At 37.1% G+C, this 17,464-nt stretch overlaps 3 protein-coding genes across 9 annotated transcripts in view; 2 read left to right on the forward strand and 1 right to left on the reverse strand.

Annotated features, from left to right (window-relative positions):
- Positions 1–2,470, forward strand: part of zgc:158766 (uncharacterized protein LOC100009641 homolog) — a 32,658-nt gene extending 30,188 nt beyond the window's left edge. For 3 of the 4 annotated variants that reach the window (XM_035434733.1, XM_035434714.1, XM_035434704.1), the window contains 3 exons: positions 495–721; positions 1,036–1,096; positions 1,920–2,470. In XM_035434733.1, coding sequence (XP_035290624.1) covers positions 495–721; positions 1,036–1,080 — 272 coding nt within the window. In that variant the 3' untranslated portion in view covers positions 1,081–1,096; positions 1,920–2,470. The remainder of the gene's footprint in view (positions 1–494; positions 722–1,035; positions 1,097–1,919) is intronic. The other variant, XM_035434723.1, reaches the window with a different exon arrangement.
- A 1,788-nt stretch (positions 2,471–4,258) lies between these two features.
- On the reverse strand, positions 4,259–17,416 carry si:ch211-269k10.4. 4 transcript variants are annotated; one of them, XM_035434839.1, is made up of 6 exons: positions 17,234–17,416; positions 6,826–7,037; positions 6,484–6,597; positions 5,371–5,427; positions 5,065–5,163; positions 4,259–4,735 (listed from the first exon to the last, which is right to left on the reverse strand). In XM_035434839.1, exons 2-6 carry the CDS (start codon positions 6,985–6,987, stop codon positions 4,622–4,624), a joined length of 546 nt encoding a protein of 181 aa, XP_035290730.1. In that variant the 5' UTR covers positions 6,988–7,037; positions 17,234–17,416; the 3' UTR covers positions 4,259–4,621. The 4 variants fall into 4 exon arrangements, with proteins under 4 accessions (XP_035290730.1, XP_035290713.1, XP_035290720.1 ...); XM_035434822.1 differs by lacking the exon at positions 17,234–17,416 and adding an exon at positions 10,788–11,021; XM_035434829.1 differs by lacking the exon at positions 17,234–17,416 and adding an exon at positions 7,418–8,349.
- On the forward strand, positions 11,005–13,928 carry LOC118236430 (membrane-spanning 4-domains subfamily A member 15). Its single transcript, XM_035434810.1, has 7 exons — positions 11,005–11,130; positions 11,705–11,865; positions 12,055–12,141; positions 12,457–12,513; positions 12,641–12,739; positions 12,909–13,025; positions 13,268–13,928. The coding sequence occupies exons 1-7, from the start codon at positions 11,106–11,108 to the stop codon at positions 13,295–13,297; spliced, it is 576 nt and encodes a 191-aa protein (XP_035290701.1). The 5' UTR covers positions 11,005–11,105; the 3' UTR covers positions 13,298–13,928.
- Positions 17,417–17,464: the final 48 nt, after the last annotated feature.

Below are 17,464 nucleotides of genomic sequence, written 5' to 3' on the forward strand. Positions count from 1 at the left end.
CCAGCACAGAGCCCTGAACTCAACCCCATCCAACACCTTTGGGATCAATTGGAAAGTACAGCTGAAAACCTGGCCTAATTGCCCAATCAGTGCCCGACCTGACTAATGCTTTTCTGGCTGAATGGAAGAGCGTCCCTGCAGCAATGCTCTAACTAGTATAAAGCCTTCCCAGAAGAGTGGAGGCAGCAAAAGGTGGACCAACTCCATATTAATGCCCGTAATTTTGGATGAGAGATGTTGGATGTCAGGTGTCCACATACTTTTGGCTATGTAGTGTATCTCACATAAAAAAACATACCAATCCTCATTTAATGTTGTATCTGCTGTAAAAAAAAAACTGATTGGGGTGTACTAAGAAAAAGCATTTAACAATGAACCTTAAGTAAAGTTATGCTTCCAGTTGCATTGCAAGTGGAATGTCATTTTTACTTTCTAGTTCAAAACTGAACAGTTCACACTTTACCGATGTTTATTGACTCTTGTGTCTCTTTCAGTCACTGAAGGCTCAGAGACATCTTCTCAGTGTACCTCTAGTGACAGCATGACAGGCCTCAATGGCCTCACAATTCCCTCCACCATCGCCATGGAAACCTTCTCCAATGATGGCGCCCCCTTTTTGTGTGCTTCCTCCTCTTCTTCGTCGCCCCCGCAAGTCACTTCTCCGGCCCCATTCCAGAAGGAGCAGGACCTCCAGCCGCAGAACAACAAGTTCATCACAGCAGTAAGTGTTCCAAGCTTACTGTTTGTGTGCAACCATTCTGCCCCCTGGTGGTCGCACTATGATCTCAGCTGTAGAGGGTTAAGGCATATTTCCTCTGGTATTGGAAGCGAGAGATTAGCTGCTTCTGACCATGAAGGCCAAACAGGCCAAGGTCAAGATGAGTTATATTTCCTAAACTTAACCATATTTAACAGGGGGTCATGACTCTGCTCAGCCACGTCTTGGCTTTGTTGTACCTACAGTACAGTGAAGATTGGCACCATTACTATTGGATTCCTTTATCTTATCGCATTGTGTTGTTTTGTTTTTGCCAGAACAAGACATCTCATATAACATTAGGCCTCTCAACAGTGGTCTGACAAAGGGTTTAGCTCTGTAAGTAATATGGTCTCATCAGAGTGTGTTCTGCTTTGTTCTGTTCAGAGCCTCATTCATTAACATTATATTTTATGAGCTGGAATTCCATTTCTCCATACTAATATGTGTGAATTTGTTTGGGGGTTTGTCACATTGCCGGTTTTTGTTTGTCTGGGTTGCATGGGAATGCTATGCTGGGATTAAAGGGGTGAAAAGGTGCAACTTTTTTTGCCCTTTCTCTGGAGTTTCCTGTTTTTCTTTTGCACTCATTAGTGTTCCTGTGGCACTAATTCTGAAGTGTACAACTGTGGTGAGGTGAATTGTGGAACTTTGTCCCACCAAATCTACCTGTATTCTGTATGCTGATGCTAGTGCTGCACTACATGGGACGGCATTCACACACACACGCTCACACACAAGTTGTACAAATGACTATGAGGCACAATTTGTGTTTTTTTTAACAGACATTGAACTATATTACAACAAGTCATACAGTGCATATTTAATGTAGGAACTGGATGTGGAATATACAAAATCATTTTACAATGACTGCTTTTGATTTCAATTAATTAATATAATATAAAGTACATACTAGAATTATGACAATGAATGGTACTGTACTTACAGGCAGAATGGAAGACACAACTTTAATAATGAATACTGGGATTTAGTTGCTGTTGTATAAATGTCCCATGTGCAGCACTAAGTCCAAAGCTTGCAGGTAACAGAATCTTGGCTCTAGGTTGTGAAAGCTGAGCATTTTCTCAGGAGAGAATAGCAATTCTTGCTTTTTGCTTAAACCAGTATGTGTTTAATTGAATGTGGGTTCTTTTTCCTACAGCTGTGAGTCTACTGGTTCAAGTCTACACTGGATTGGAAGTGACATCGGACTCTATGGTCATCAACACTAGAGCCAACTGTGCTTCTGAGTTAACCTGAAGAGACGCTATGTGAGCCAGATCAGTGTGGATGAACCTTTTGAGGAACACTAATCTTTGACACTATATCTGAGACTGAAAACCCATACGTTTTGTCTTTGCATTTTATAATGTTTTGTAAATTTTTTAAAAATTCTATGCAGTACTAAAAAAAGCAATGCAGATGCTGGTACGTAATAAAATGTATATTGGTTTAGTTCACTAGATCTGTATCACTGTTTATATTGTAGATTAGTTAATTACTTTTTTCTTTCAAAAGGAAAAACAAATTACAAATAGCATGGAGTAATGAGATCTTTGTAATTTGTTTAGCAGGCAAGCCTTACAGTTGTATTCAGTGAAAGACAAGCATCTTTCTTTGTAATTTCATATTTTTAACACTAGCAAGTGAATTGCTTGATTGTACAGATTATTAAACATAATTACAATAAAAGAACACTGATTATTGCTTCGGCATTTGAAAATTTAATTGACTTACACAGCTTACCATCCATCCATCCATCCATTTTCTAACCGCTAAGTCCAGATCAGGGTCACGGTGGCAACAAGCCAAGCACAGCAGCCCAGATGTCCCTCTTCCCAGAGACTTCCCTGCGCGTCCTAGCCAAATGTCTAGCGTTTGCCAAATGTAATTTAACATATTACGCATTCATCCTACTGAATATTCACTTAAGCATTTCAGATCAAGTATTTTTAAGTGTTTCAAACTTGCAGTTTTCTTGTTACAAATATCAGTTTGTAACTAACTGCCAGAGTTACAGATTCCCAGTGGGAACGTGATAGCTTTTAACATTGGTTTTCATTTATTTGGATGTATTTTTGTTGTGACACAAACTGGATGCCACGTTTGATTGTTACATAACCCCTTGAGACCATCGTAATATGTTTCTGTGCTCATTATCATAATATAATTACCACAGGATGCAATATTACAGAATTATGAATATGGTTTATAATACTGGGTAATCTTGGGTTGCCATGGGCATGTTGCACCCTTGCTAATGAAAGAAACATAAAAATTACTCTTTAGCATAATCTTAACTGAAACCACTGCTTAGATATTTTAATTTAGGCTTTATTTTGATCTACACACATTTTTTCTAAGTGTGGAAATTAGTGTGGAATCCATTTCTATTTATATATATTACCTTTAAGATATATGCTACAATGAGTTAAGACCTCATTAACAGCCTGGATGAAGCTAGAGGGACTGTTTGGCAAATTAATTAACCTGAAACAGGAATGTTTAGCCTCATTGTCTCTTAAAGACAATATGTGAATATTTTACCAATTATATTGTTAAAACAATATAAAAATGATTCTAAAGTGTGCTTTATATTTTATGTTTCATTACATTACATTACAGGCATTTGGCAGACGCTCTTATCCAGAGCGACGTACAACAAAGTGTATAACCAAAACCAGGAACAAGTAGGTTGAAAACCCTAGAGGGAAGTACAGTTCCAAGTGCAGGGAGCGACCGTGTAGTTTAACTTGGACCCTGTAGGATAAACTGATTAACACAACAAAAACATCAACAAAGCAGTCTATGCAAATAAAACAAGCTTCTTGTTTCTTGAGTCGAGACATAGAAACATGACATGAGATACGATCATGATGTTGTGGTTAGTAAAATGGGCCTCCAACCTGAATGCCATGGGTTTAGTCATTAAAGGCGATAGGCTAACTGTACCTTTGACCATGGTTCCCAGACTGCATTGCTTCAGTAAATATCCAGGTATATCAATTAATAATATGAAAATATAACTAAGTGGGGCCTATTAAAAAATATTTTACTTCCTTCAATTGTTCACAGATAACATTTCTCAATGAATGTCCAGAGTAGGGTCCAGCGTATTTCAATATATTGATATTTTTTGATGTGAAACTCATATCAATATTGACAATATGCCAATTCCACTAATATTGAAATATTGAACATATTTAATAAAGAATAATTATTATTTCAGAACAATTCTTCAATTAAAAAGCTATCGTAAATGAGTAATGTTAATGCTACAGTAGTATTCCCAGTCCCAACTGAACACAATCCGGGGGTTCGTTAGTGCAGGTCAGGAACGTTTTCGCACTTAGCTAAATAACAATATATGAACAAAACATAACCATATGAACATATTGATATTGAAATCACAATATTGTTAGACCCTAGTCCAGGGCATGGTTTTAAAAAATGAAATTTCAAGCTGAAATACAGTTTTGAACAGAGAACAAAACACAGCAGAAAAACCAACCTTTTCCAGTTTATTTTTTACGCATGCATACTACTAAAACTATAATAAAAGCCTTAGAATGACAACACACTTGAATAGTAAATGTACTACAAATAGTTGCTGCTGGAAAATAGTCTACAGTGTACACATTATGTCATGCAGTTTTTTCCTGCTGGAATTTTTAAACAAAAGTGAGCATACAGTGGAATTTCTTCAAACTGCCTTTCTAGTTTGGAGAACAAGTTCAAATTTACATTAAAGTACAAGACAGAGCTCACGTGAATATGAAAGATATTGCATTGTTTAAACTTAATCTGGATGTTTATTTTAATGGTTCAGTCATTGCGGCTTATTTCCATGCAGAGACGGGCAAATCAGAACTTCTTGCGCATGCTGCGCATTTCGCGATGCAGCCAGAACACAAGCAATGCAGAAATACATGCCATCAGCGCTATCACACACAGGATGAGAACCTTCGTCGGTCTGACCTGTCAAAGCATTCATACAAATAAGCCATGTTACGAGTGGCACACTACACAGATGAGTTCATTAACTTACACAGAAATACATTCAAAATAGTTATGAAGCTTTAATTTATTTTTACAGGTCGAAATGTCAGAACCGATCTAACAGTAGGCTACTACAAAAATACTAGTGCATTTCAGAATATAAAGACAAGGGTTGCTTTACAAGCTCTCGGCTCACCCACAACCTGTTTTTTTTCTTTCTTCTTTTTTTATAGCAAATTTGCGGCATTTGGCCAGTAGGTTATGAGCTAAGCTTCAGAAAAAGATTTCAAGACTTAAACCTGGCTTACCGCCCGCTCAGAATCCGTGAGTAAAGACAAGTCAATGGCCAATAACACGATCCCAACTCCTGCGACGCTCAGACAGCCGATGTTTACCACGAAGCAAATCTGCAACGATAAAGAATGGATATAATAATAATGCGGTGCGTGTTTTTAACCAATATTTTCAATTCACTATTAACGTAAACACGACTCAAAATAAGACGATAGGAAATGTCAGCAGCATTTTCTTTTAAACTTCTGCGCCTGTCTTGACATCACATTAATAACAGTAACTGACTATCATAGTCATTTGATTACTTTCTCTTTACTCACAGGCAACAGTCTGGTAAATCTGTTCAGTAGGGCAGACAACAATCCACAGATGATATACTGAAGGGAGAATAAAGAAAAAGAAAAATTAATTTCTCATATCAAATGTTTCGCCTGATAAAGCAGTGTTTCCACGTTAAATTGACATGGAAAGTACAAGGGAGAGTCGGTATAAATGTAACGCATCATAAATGTAGCCTAACACGGTCAATAACTTCTTGTGCACTGCGACTGTAGCCATTCCAGGTTTGTGCACGCACAACGCACAATTTTATGCTCTACCGGATGCCAAAAGTACGGACCTTGGTGGGAAATATTTGAAAAAATAAAAATAAAAAACTTTTTTGAGTAAGTAAAAATCTGTTCCGGAACGGGGAACAACTGCAGACATGTCAAAGCTGTTTAAAGTAAAATTTCCTATTGCGAGGCTAAATATTTTCTGAATTCAAAAACTGTTACATTTATACGGACTCTCCCCTATTTGATTTTCAAAAAAACCAGCACAGATCATTTGTTTCGTCTCAACCAAATATGAAAATTGCACCCAAAATTACAAACGCTTAGCCTTATTGAAAAACTGCAGGGTTTTCTGTTTTTTTTGTTATTCCAAATATGAAAATATTTTTTGCATGTGTTTTCGACATTTTCCATGACAGTTCAAGTTGGTTTGTCTGTTATTATGATTTAGCGATGGCTGAACTCACAGATTATCAGTTAAATTTTCTATTTACTATTCAGGCAGATCTGTATGGAGCGATTTATCGAATCAGCGGTTCTGTGGTTGCCCCGTCTGTAACCCCCGACAGCGGGCGCGCGAAGAGGCCTCCCTGCGTTTGCTTAGATTTTGGCAGCTCTGCGTAGTTAGTTTCGTATTTTTAATACAGGATAGGTTTTAAGCCGCTGTTTCAACTGGTCCTTATGTGCCGGTAAATGTGTTCACAGTTCCGTCGCAAAATAGCAGTGCTATTATTTCAATGCAGCATACCCAATACCCAATTAATATTCACTTAAGATCGTTTTAGAAATTTAGATCGCAATAGAATGGCCATAACATAAAGGAATAATATGATATGTGGGCGACTTTAGAAGTGAAAATTTCAAGTTGACATAGCCTACCAGAAGTCCTGTAAGAATTGGAACCCTGAGTAGGACAGCCAGAGTAAGGGGTGACGTCGCTGCCAGGGTAACGCCAAGCCCAAAACTTGTGATCCCAGCCACTAACTGTGCAACCTGAAGCAAATAAAAATAAATAAAACGGAACTGTAGTAGTTTTCAGACAGACAAATTGAATAACTAAAATAAATAAATAAGGCCAGTAAAACAAACTGGTGTAATACCAACAGGAGATTTCAGTACCAGCTGTGGTCTGATAGACCGCAAATAAAGACCCAAACACTTCTGGGTGTATAGGGGTATGTATGTAACGTCTAACAATAAAGGATATACTGACGCACTCACCCCCAAGGCCATTGGCTGTTTACGCAGCAGGTCTTGGAGTGGGAGCTCCTTCCCAGGTATCTGCTCAGTGGCACAGTACTGCCTAATCAATGGCTGGCGTGTCCCAGTCTCCTCTTCCTCTTGTTCAGTGATGTCACTCATGGAAAAAATGGCAGAGGCCATTGTGGTTCAGTCTTCAGTCTATAGCACTGTTATACTTTTTCACAGGAGCGCTGTTCCAAAGAGAATAGTGTGAGCATACCCCTGGCATGAAATGTTAAAATGGGTATTTGGAAAGTACTTATGAAATCACGATTACTTCTATACACTATTTACATGAAATAAATTCTGGGTAACATTACATATTTACTGTATACATTACTTATCTGCATAAACATAAACTGTCAATATAGGTGATGGTATCCAAACTGTTGTATTAATTGAAAAGATTATTTGTCTAAAGTTTAAGCACCCGGTTAAAAAAATTAAATCGTGTCAGTACTCATGTCACAAGTTTGTTTAGCTATTAAAAGAAATACAAATGCAGCACACAAAAATACATTTTTTAAGCTATTGTTTCCATTTTTTATCACAAGACATTACGTGAACTCACCTGATGTCACCTGCCACAGTCCCATGTCTTTTTTTAATAGCAAAATACAAATTGGTGCCTGATCTCTGTAGACCTAACAACCTCCCCCCTCCCCAAAAACCCACATCCTGCAATGAAGAGGCTGTGAATGCAATTAGCTCTAACGTCACGTAGCCCGGAGAGTGTTCTAACCTGACAACTCTTCTGTTCTCAGCTATTTTGCAACTGATGTCAATAGATATTGGTGTTTTAGAATTATTGCCTATTTAATTTTAGACACATTAGGCAACTACCTGAATACCTGAAAACCAGTCCCTGCTCAACCAGAGTCAGTCTCTCGTCAAAGTATACCTTCCAGTTGTCTATTATTGATAAGCATAACACGATTTCTGCCGGAGTCCCTGGTCAAAGTAAAATGGCTCGTGCTCATCTATTGAAAGTATGCTATCCCCAGTCTGTCACAATCACTGTGCATTCAACTGGTTGATCTTGTTATCTCATTATTACAAGAAAACCACTTTTGTTTATGTTGTAATCATAAGATAAATAAGTCGTAATCATGAGAAAACAGGACCAAAAATATACAGTACCCTCCAAAAGTATGGGAACAGCAGAGTGAAATTTGTTATTTGTAGTGTGTTGTATACTGCAGGATGAAACTCCGGCTGTTGAGGTTGGAGGAATTTTGTTGTAAATAGCCATACAAAATCTCTCTGCACACTTCCAAATGAATCCTGCTGCCATCCTCCATTACATCATCAGTAAAGATGAGTAAGCCTGTTAATGAGCCTGTTGATGAGTTGATGAGCGAGCCAGAAGTAGCCATACATGCCCAAGCTCCCTTACACTACCTCCACCCTTTCTGATTTTCTTCTTATCTGTCCATTAAACTTATAAATCGTGCAGGGTAGTAGCTATCATTTTGTTCTCAAACTTCTTCTGTGTACCGTGGCTTGTGACTGCTTCCTGGAAATTGCTGGTGATGTCACTGGCTATTATTGTTTCTTCACAGTTCCTATAATTTTTCTGTCATCAACAGCGGTTGTTGACCAATCTGTACAGAGTTTATTTTTCAGTCCACCATTGGTTTCGTTCTTTTTCAACACATTACAAATTGCTGAACTTGATATACCCAGTTTCTGAGTTATCCTCCTCAATGAATTCTCCTGTCCTCCCAGCTTACAGATTAGTTGTTTTGCAGCCATAGTGAGTTCTCTGGTTGTCATAATGGTTTATGCCTTCTGATTCGAAATGCAATCTCCACAGATGAAAAAAACCAAGACTAGGCACTCACTGCTCCTAAATGTGTGAAAAATCCATGCAAACGGAAACACAAGAGCAACAGTTAACACATGTCAATCACTTACTTTTGCACAAGTAAATAAGAGGGGACTCAAAATATGGAAAACATACACGCATGTAAGCACCATGAACTAAAGGCTTATTGTTCATACTTTTGTCTCATATTCATCATTTGATCTCAAATCCAAGTACCTTAAGTAAACAGCAAAAATAACAAATTTCACTCTACTGTTTCCATACTTTTGGAGGGCACTGTCTATATTGCATGGCCTCTAAGGACTTCTGTATATTCAATACTGATTTTACGGTTCATTTGTGAAGCCACTGGGTTTCCTGTTTTTAATCTTTGAAAGTTTTAATATCTGCATATAAAAATTTTGAAGACTTATTTGTTTGAAATCTCAATCTCAATTTTAAAGGACATTTATGATACTTTTTTCTTTTCAAAGTCCATGCTGATGTTCCACACATTGCTGAAGGGACACGCTTTAGTTGTCGCACCACGCTTGTGGGCCCCTCGGTCTTAACTTCTTCAAAGCTATATTTTTACTATTACTTCATGTTTTTGAGGCACAAGGCCTATTTGTATAAAAACCACAGGGACACCATGCATCAATTTTTAAACAGTAACTGTGAAAACTGTCAACTGTTTGCAATATGCACATAGAAAACTCCCCTGAACTTCTGTAGAAGTTCAGTCCACGCTACAAGAACCAAAATACATGCTTATTTACAATCAATGACATTAGCTGGAATATATAGGTGTACCTTCAGAAGAGAGTCATTCAACATGTATTAATGTTCTATCAAACATTACAAGGAAGGATTTGAACTTTTTTATTTTTTATACAATGTAGTGTGCTAAAGTCTATAGTTGTCATTTTTGCTAAAATCCCTACTGAGTACACCTTATAATGGCAGACTAACTAGCAGTACAAAACAACAGTTATTATTTTCATCATGACAGAGGGACTTTAACTTCACGGTTTATTTACTAAAATTGAAATGTTAATTACTAATGCATCTATTTGATCAAAGTTGACTGTATATTTATTTGCTTATTTTGAACATTTTTCTAAAATTCTGGAAACACAATTTGTGCCTCCCAAAGACTGCTGTCCATGCACACCTTGGAGAAGGAGCGTGGCTGAAATGTGCGCACTCCTCCAGTGCATTTTCTGCAAGCCAGTTTTTACACTACAACAGGCCAGAAATCTACTGTTGAGTTCTGATTGGGAAATGAAAATATAGTCCTTTAACGCTATACTTTATAGTGTTGCTTCTGAACTCTGAATGATATACATATTCTCAATATTTAGCATCTGACATCTAATTAAAATCTGCCTGGATTCCTGTGTAGCGGTGATACTGTTTGGATTGTGAAACCTATCTGTGTTTTAAAAACACTACTGAATTGACTGCAGGAGGGCAACAAGTTTTATGTGCTTAAAACTGTTGGATTTTATTTGTAAATAGCTTATCAGTCCAGGCTGAGAATAGCTGTTTTATCTCTGTACGAGGTACAAATTCACATTTCTTCAATCTGCTAAATACCCAGTTGTTTAAATTGATCATGTATATTAACTTTTAAATCAGCAATATGTTATTTAAATACTTATGTAATGTTAGTCAACATAAGTGAGGCAATTTGATAAATAAACCAATCAATATACACATTGTCTTAACATAGAATGCATAGGCCAACAATGTTTATCGCCAGGAGGAATCTTCAAATTCAGCACTGAGAACCCAACCTTCGCCACACGAGTTTTTCATCAGAGAAGTATGGCCCAAATTTCACATTATCTTTAGCAATATAGAAGCTGGCCTACACAATTTCTTGACAAATATGTTTTTGTTTTTTATTATAATCGGCTCTGTTTACATTATATATCAACAGAGGAGGCAAATCTAGATTGCATCAGATTACATGATTTAAAACTGAGGCCTTATTTGTCCTTAGTGTTAACTTTAATGGTCCATTCGACCTGATGACCAGCTCTGTTCAGGCTACTTTGACAGGTATATTTTTCAAGTAATTATTTATCATGGTTTTCAAGTTTCTACATATATGTATCATATCTCTTACCGGAGGGGTGTGGGCTACTGTATTCCCTGTTCAGAATTATTTTGCTACAGAATTCGCTTGCAAATCCACATCTTGAAAGGGCTAGAATTCGAATGTCTCCTATTTTCACACTGACAATTCTAATTCTGAAGGCGTGCACTTGACATATGTTAGCGAAATATGCTGGTGAGCGCTGTGCATGGTGAGGCGTACACTGAGCAGGGCGGTGGAGAACCCTGTGTGTGTGTGTGTATGTGTGTGTGAGCCACAACAAGACAGAGAGAGAAAGAGAGAGAGAGAGAGAGAGATACATCCAGTGCAGCAAAAGTCTATTAAGTCATGCATGACCCAGGTTCTCCTGCAGGTAAGACACAATGTAATAAAAATGAACAATTGGGACAATTCAGTAATGATTAAAAGCAATTAATTATTATGATTTCATGATGCAAGTAAAATGAAAAATTATAATCCTTTAGGTTCGATAGTTATTCACTTAGATTAACTCTAAGACACTTCTAGTTAGTTAGGTTATATACTGTTGTGTGTCATTGTACATTTGTAATTGAGCCTTGGAGCATATAAAGGGTATACTGGGACAATTTTATGTTGTTTTAGCTTGTTTTTTCTTTTTAATGGTTGACAAACTCATGTAATTGCATCATCACTGACAAGTACAACAACTAGCCTACCCTGGATTACCTCTGAAAGAGTTTCAAACATTTTAAGCAACCTTGCTTTTTGAAATTATATTTGTCAAAATAATTTTGATGTCTTAAAGCATTTTCATATCATAAGACTGTGATTTTTATATTAGATGGAAGAACACATCGGCAAATGGAATCTTTTATTGCCAATTGCCGGGAATTGGCTGTTGTTGACCTAATTAAAATTTAGGCTATTTAACAATGGTAACGGGCTAATATTTGGACTGTCTGCAGATATGGCCAACACGTTCAAGTCAGATGATCACATGGTGATAACTATACCCCTCTCCAGCATCAACAAGGGACAAGAAGGGAAACTGCTACCAGAGAACTTTCACTGTGTTTTTAAAGATGTGTACAAAGTCTTTCTCAAAGGAAACCCGAAGGCTTTAGGGGTATGTCTTAAATGTTATGTCTTAATTCCTTGTGACAGGAAGCAATAAAAAATGCATGAAGTTTTAGAACACTTTGAATGAATTCTTTATTGCAGGGATTTGCACAAGTTACAGTGTATCCTAGCTTAGAATAAACAATATCAGAACATCAGCATAGTTCATCTAATTCTTCCTCCTTTTTTTCTCTAGACGGCACAGCTCATCGCTGGACTACTGATTATCAGCCTGGGGTTGCTGGTGCCTGATACTTATGCCTATACCCTGCCCAGTGTTCTGGTGAGAGCCCTCTGTTTTTGCTTCCCCAAATAACATCAAAGCTTTCATGACCTAAGTGTGTGTTTTAAAATGGGATTCATTTTTCTTTGTTGGGCTACCTGTGGGCTACATAGTCTCTGAACCCTTTACTTTAATATAAACAATGGACATTTGTTGACCCCTCTTTAACTTATATGGTTTTATATATATTTTAAAAAAACAAAACAATCTAGTCTGTAACTCATTTTAAGCAATTAATTGATTAAAATGTTGTAAGGATAAAAATAATAAAAGTGAAACCATCTGGCAAATTTTATCACTGATTTTTTTTTAAAGTTCATAATTTCAGGACTGCTGTCATACGCTGCAGGACACTCTCCAAATATGAGTCTGGTAAGATCACTGTTTGGCTCAAAATAATCTTTGATACTCCATGAATAAAACAGTATTTTTTAAGTTATACTTACGGTGCACAAAAATCCAAAAAAATCTCTCTCCAACCCTCCTCCCCCACTTCTAGACAAAACTATCATTTTCACTCAACATCATCAGCCTTTTTTGGGCCACAGCAGCCCTGGTCATTTGTCTGTATAAGCTTACTTCCCGAACCTGGAGTGAAGTAAGTATCTCTGTTCTCATTGTTTTATGTCATATGAACTTCATAAGACTTCATGTTTTTGTGTTTTCATGAGAATATTTATAAATGATAGGAAAACATATTTTTTAAATGGCTCTTGATGTCTGAAATACATAAAATGACTTGTTTCTTTTCCGTTGATAATTGGCAGACAGAAAATGGAATACAAGGAACGACTGCTGTTCTTATTGCCCTGGAGCTGGTGGTTGCACTGATTCTGATCTATTGGGAGAGCAAAGCAGTGTGCCGAGATCACTACAACATTCTGGTATGATAGTAGTCCTCCTAATTCCTACTCATGCTACGTTTTCATTTTTTGTGTTTTTTTTCATATATTACATGTAAAAACAGTAACAGTTTCTCTGTTGCTTTTTCTTCCAAACAGTAAATACTCATGTAAATGCATGTTAGCTTGAGTATAGGCCTTCATTACTCTGAATAGACTGAGGAGACATACAAATTGAATGGCAATTGCTGCGTTGTTCAAACCTCACAACCCTTTTCTTTTAGCCCGTGATCAACCTGAAGCATGAGGCATGAGCCATTCAAATAAAATGCAGGGCTTTTCCACTGAGTGTCCTCCTTCACCTGCTGAGCATGACAGAACCCCTATTCAATTTTGATGTGTGACAAAAATTCCAGGTATTCATTCTGTACAACATAATATTTTAACAACAATTTTGGAGAAATGAGAAAAAAACTGATAACCTGTACAAAATGGAGGAAACATAACATTTTGTCTGCAAAAGGCTACATGCTTTTAAAACTGAACCATAAACGTTGTTCAGGTCATGAATATTATGTTTTAAGATGGTTATGTGGTGTGAAAGTGTGACCATAAAATGTAATATGGGCTGTCAATCTTTCTCTACACTCAAGGATTAATTAAGTATTTCTAATGTGGAAATAGTTACATGATCCAAATGAATAATTATTTTGCTGTGTAAAATGATAACTATTTGTTGGGGACTGTTTTTAAGTGATTTTTATTTTTTATATTGGAAAACAATTACATCAAAAAATTTCCTCCAAGTACTATCAGCAACTGACTGTAGGTTTGAATGTAAATATATATGTATTTGGGTGTGTGCATCTAGTATTCGTATTATTTCTGGGTTTAATTGCTCTGAATACGACTGTCCGCTTTTAATAGATTGTTTGCAATTTTACCGCAATTGTTTGCAATTTTACCTTAAATAAAAAAATATTTCAAAATTATAATCCCCATTGTCTCTCTCCATTGTCAGACTTATATGATATCAATCAGCTAATAAGGAAAACAGAAAATATTATCCCCCCAGGTTTCACTGCACTTTTATTGAATAAGCAAACAACTTATTAATATGGATACTTCCTCCATAATTAAGTGAATGCAATTGAAAAAAACATATGAATACTCATCTTTTTATCAAAATAGTATGATTATAATAAACATGAATGGGCACTTTTGTATGATTGATAAATGACATGCACAAACAAGAACTGCATTCTAGGTTTTTGGCCAAAATGTCTACTTTTTGGAGTTCATGTGTCCATTTACTTAATCCAATCAAGGTTCCAGTACTGACAAAATGGGTAACTGACCACAAAAATACTGGTCATCTCAGTGTCTAGGCTAAAACAGTCAATTATCCATAATTGTGACACCCGTGTACTTAACAAACTTTTATTTTTGTCGCGCAATAATATTAGTATTGAATATTACAATTCTCCCCTATCATTGTTTTGAGATTACAATATAGTTCATTGCCTGTATTATTTTACACAGCCTTTTTGGCTAATCATTATCAAGGGTGTGATTAATTTTGAAGGGTACTGTATATTATTATTATTATTTGTAGTAGTAGTAGCACGAGACAGAAAGAGGGACTCTTAACGAACAGAAAAAAATCCTTTGTTTCTGTATTTAACATAAGATAAGGTGATGCGTTACGGTCTTGGAGCCAAGTTAATTAATCTGTTAATTTTGTTTGTAAAATTCTTTACAAAAAATCATTCTGTTCATTAACATTAGTGCTGTCGGTCTTTTGAAAGAAACACCCCTAAAGCAAGGCAAGCTAGCCTCTTACAATACCTAATTTCATTTTTAAAGGAAAATGTTTTTTGTCACTGAAAAATATTTTTGAAGGTATTTTTTGTCATCTCTGTTCTCAGAAATGACAAAAATGTGCATATATAGTAAGCCGATATGTGACAAAATACATTTTAGGCAACACTGTGGCTAAACGGCATGAGATACACTTCCCCTTGCAAGAAAAAAAGTGCTTCATTTTCGGGAAATTGTGGTTGTAGTGGGGGTGGTGCAGATGCCTGCATGAGTTCCTTTCAAAAAAAATTGACCACAAGTTGATGTACGAATGATATGAGAATAAACACTTTCACAAAGCTGATCTTCTTGAGCTGCTGTTGTGGTCTTCACTACAATGTCAGAGCCCAAAGGCAAATCATACATCTGTTGGCAAATATGAAGATCCCATTTTTTGTTTTTATATTTTTTAGGCATTTGCCCAATCATGTTTTTAGAAACGCTGACTTCAACAACGTCCTCTAACAGTAGGGAAGTGCAGACAGGCATGTGCTCTCCTCTGAGGCACGACAGTTAGCTTTCGCTTCTTATTGCTAGTTGGGCTCATGGACTGAGTCAGAGAAAACACTTAATGCAGGTTAACTGCGAGCCCCTGACCAGCCACTGGGGATGCTGCTGAGATGCTGTCCTCCCAAAATGAGGCTGTTACTAGAAGGCCACCTTAGAAAGAACAATACACCATGGGCATAGGGATCCTATTGGCCATGTTCCCTTGAGTGGTTGACATGGTAGGATATTAACACGACACACGTTGTTAACAGGGCAGGACTTTTGTCCTTTCTAGGCTGGCTATTCAGTGACAACCCTGAAAGGCTGAAACCCTTCCTCCCTAGGCCGCTATACAGCTAGTAGTATGCTATGCTTTTCTGCAGTGCTGCCACCAGCCACAGTTAGCACTGGCTCAGTCTGAATGTGATACCAGCCCATCGGGCACATCAACGCACTGAAACTGTGCCTTAACAGGATGAGCCACCAAGCCCATGAAAACTCACAGGCCATAAGTCGATCCTTTTGTTTGTGTGTATATGAACAACACAGGATTATTACACACATACCAAAGTTTCTAGTGATTCGGGGGACTCCTGCCATCTTGTGGCAGTTGGGGCAGCTTTTTGTTAAACCATCATCATTTCACGGTATTGTGTGATACACACAGGCAAACGAGTTGAGAATTATAAAAAATGAAATAATTTGTACACTTTGCTTATTAATATATTTCTGGGAAAATATTGGTGCCCAATCATCAGTTTACCAGCTATGGATGAAACCCCACCAAAGTAGTTGTTCTTTACCCTTATGAACTTCTTAAAGAAAGGAAGGTAATGTTGGGTTGTAGACTAGTGCTGTGATATTGACTAGATTTGTATTGAGCATTTAGCAATGTGTACAACTTTAGCCCTATTTGCACGGGACTATTATTACCTGGAGACCTCATGTGATTTAGAAATTACCCACCCCCCCCCCCCAGTAATATTGTAAATATTACTGCTCAAAATATTTCGGTTATATACATTATTTTTGAAATTGGGTGTCTTTAAATAGGTTAGTGGTATTATATAATGTGGATATATCTATAAGCTAACGCTGGTCACTCACCAGGACACCTGCCCAGTTCTCCACTGGTTCTCCTCACACCACAACTCAATTTCTCTCATCTGACCGTTATTCCTTGTAACCCTCGTCTGTGCCTGTTCTCTTGGACGCCTAGCAGGCTTAATTTTTGATTGGGCGGGCAAGACGCCCGTTTGGGTGGGCTGAGCCCACCCCTGCCCACAGCTACCGCCGGCCGTGGTTACTAGAGGTCCCCAGGTAATACTAGTCCCGTGCGAATAGGGCTTTTGACATCACACTAGTGATCCCAACATGTTCAGCTGCAGTTATTTTTATTTTCCATTGTGGCTGCCAAAAATATCCAGTTGAGGCCAAAAGTTTACATACACCTAGGCTAAAGACATTCAAACTCCACACATTTCATGTTACCATACATTTCCTCTGTTAAGTCAATTAGGGTATCTACTTTATTTCCATAAGAGGTCATATACATTATTTCCCTGAGCAAAAGTAGGCTCTGTTTTCCAGAAAATACTGATGGAAATTTCATAAAATGTTTTTAGATCACTAATACGTTATTCAAAAACACCACCTCATAATCTTGGAAAATAGCTCCAAAAATATGAAGTAGCCTAAATAACTACAGAATTAAACTTTTTTCTGTAACTATAAAATAAACTTATCTATACATCGTTTTAACAGCATACATGTTCTAAAGTTAAATCTGACTTCATTAACAGTGGCTAACTTACATGAAGTTTAGAAAATTAAGAAGCAGCTGTTAACAATTTATTCAATCCTGAATTCAGTTAACGGTCTTCCTTGACAATGACACTTACTTTTTATGAACATCAACGCTCATCAGTCAAGAAGATCATTTCCTATTTAATTGACCGCGGGTTTTGAGGAATTTAGCCTACACACGTGTATTTTAAAGATACATGGACCTAATCAACAAGTACAGCATGCCATCATATTAACTAGCAAGCTACTAATTGAAGCTGTGTATCGCGTAACATTGTAGCTGCAATAACGACCTAAATAGCCGTCGATGTAGATTTCGAAATAAG

This window comes from Anguilla anguilla, chromosome 1 (assembly GCF_013347855.1).
Source record: "Anguilla anguilla isolate fAngAng1 chromosome 1, fAngAng1.pri, whole genome shotgun sequence".
NCBI classification, from domain to species: domain Eukaryota; kingdom Metazoa; phylum Chordata; class Actinopteri; order Anguilliformes; family Anguillidae; genus Anguilla; species Anguilla anguilla.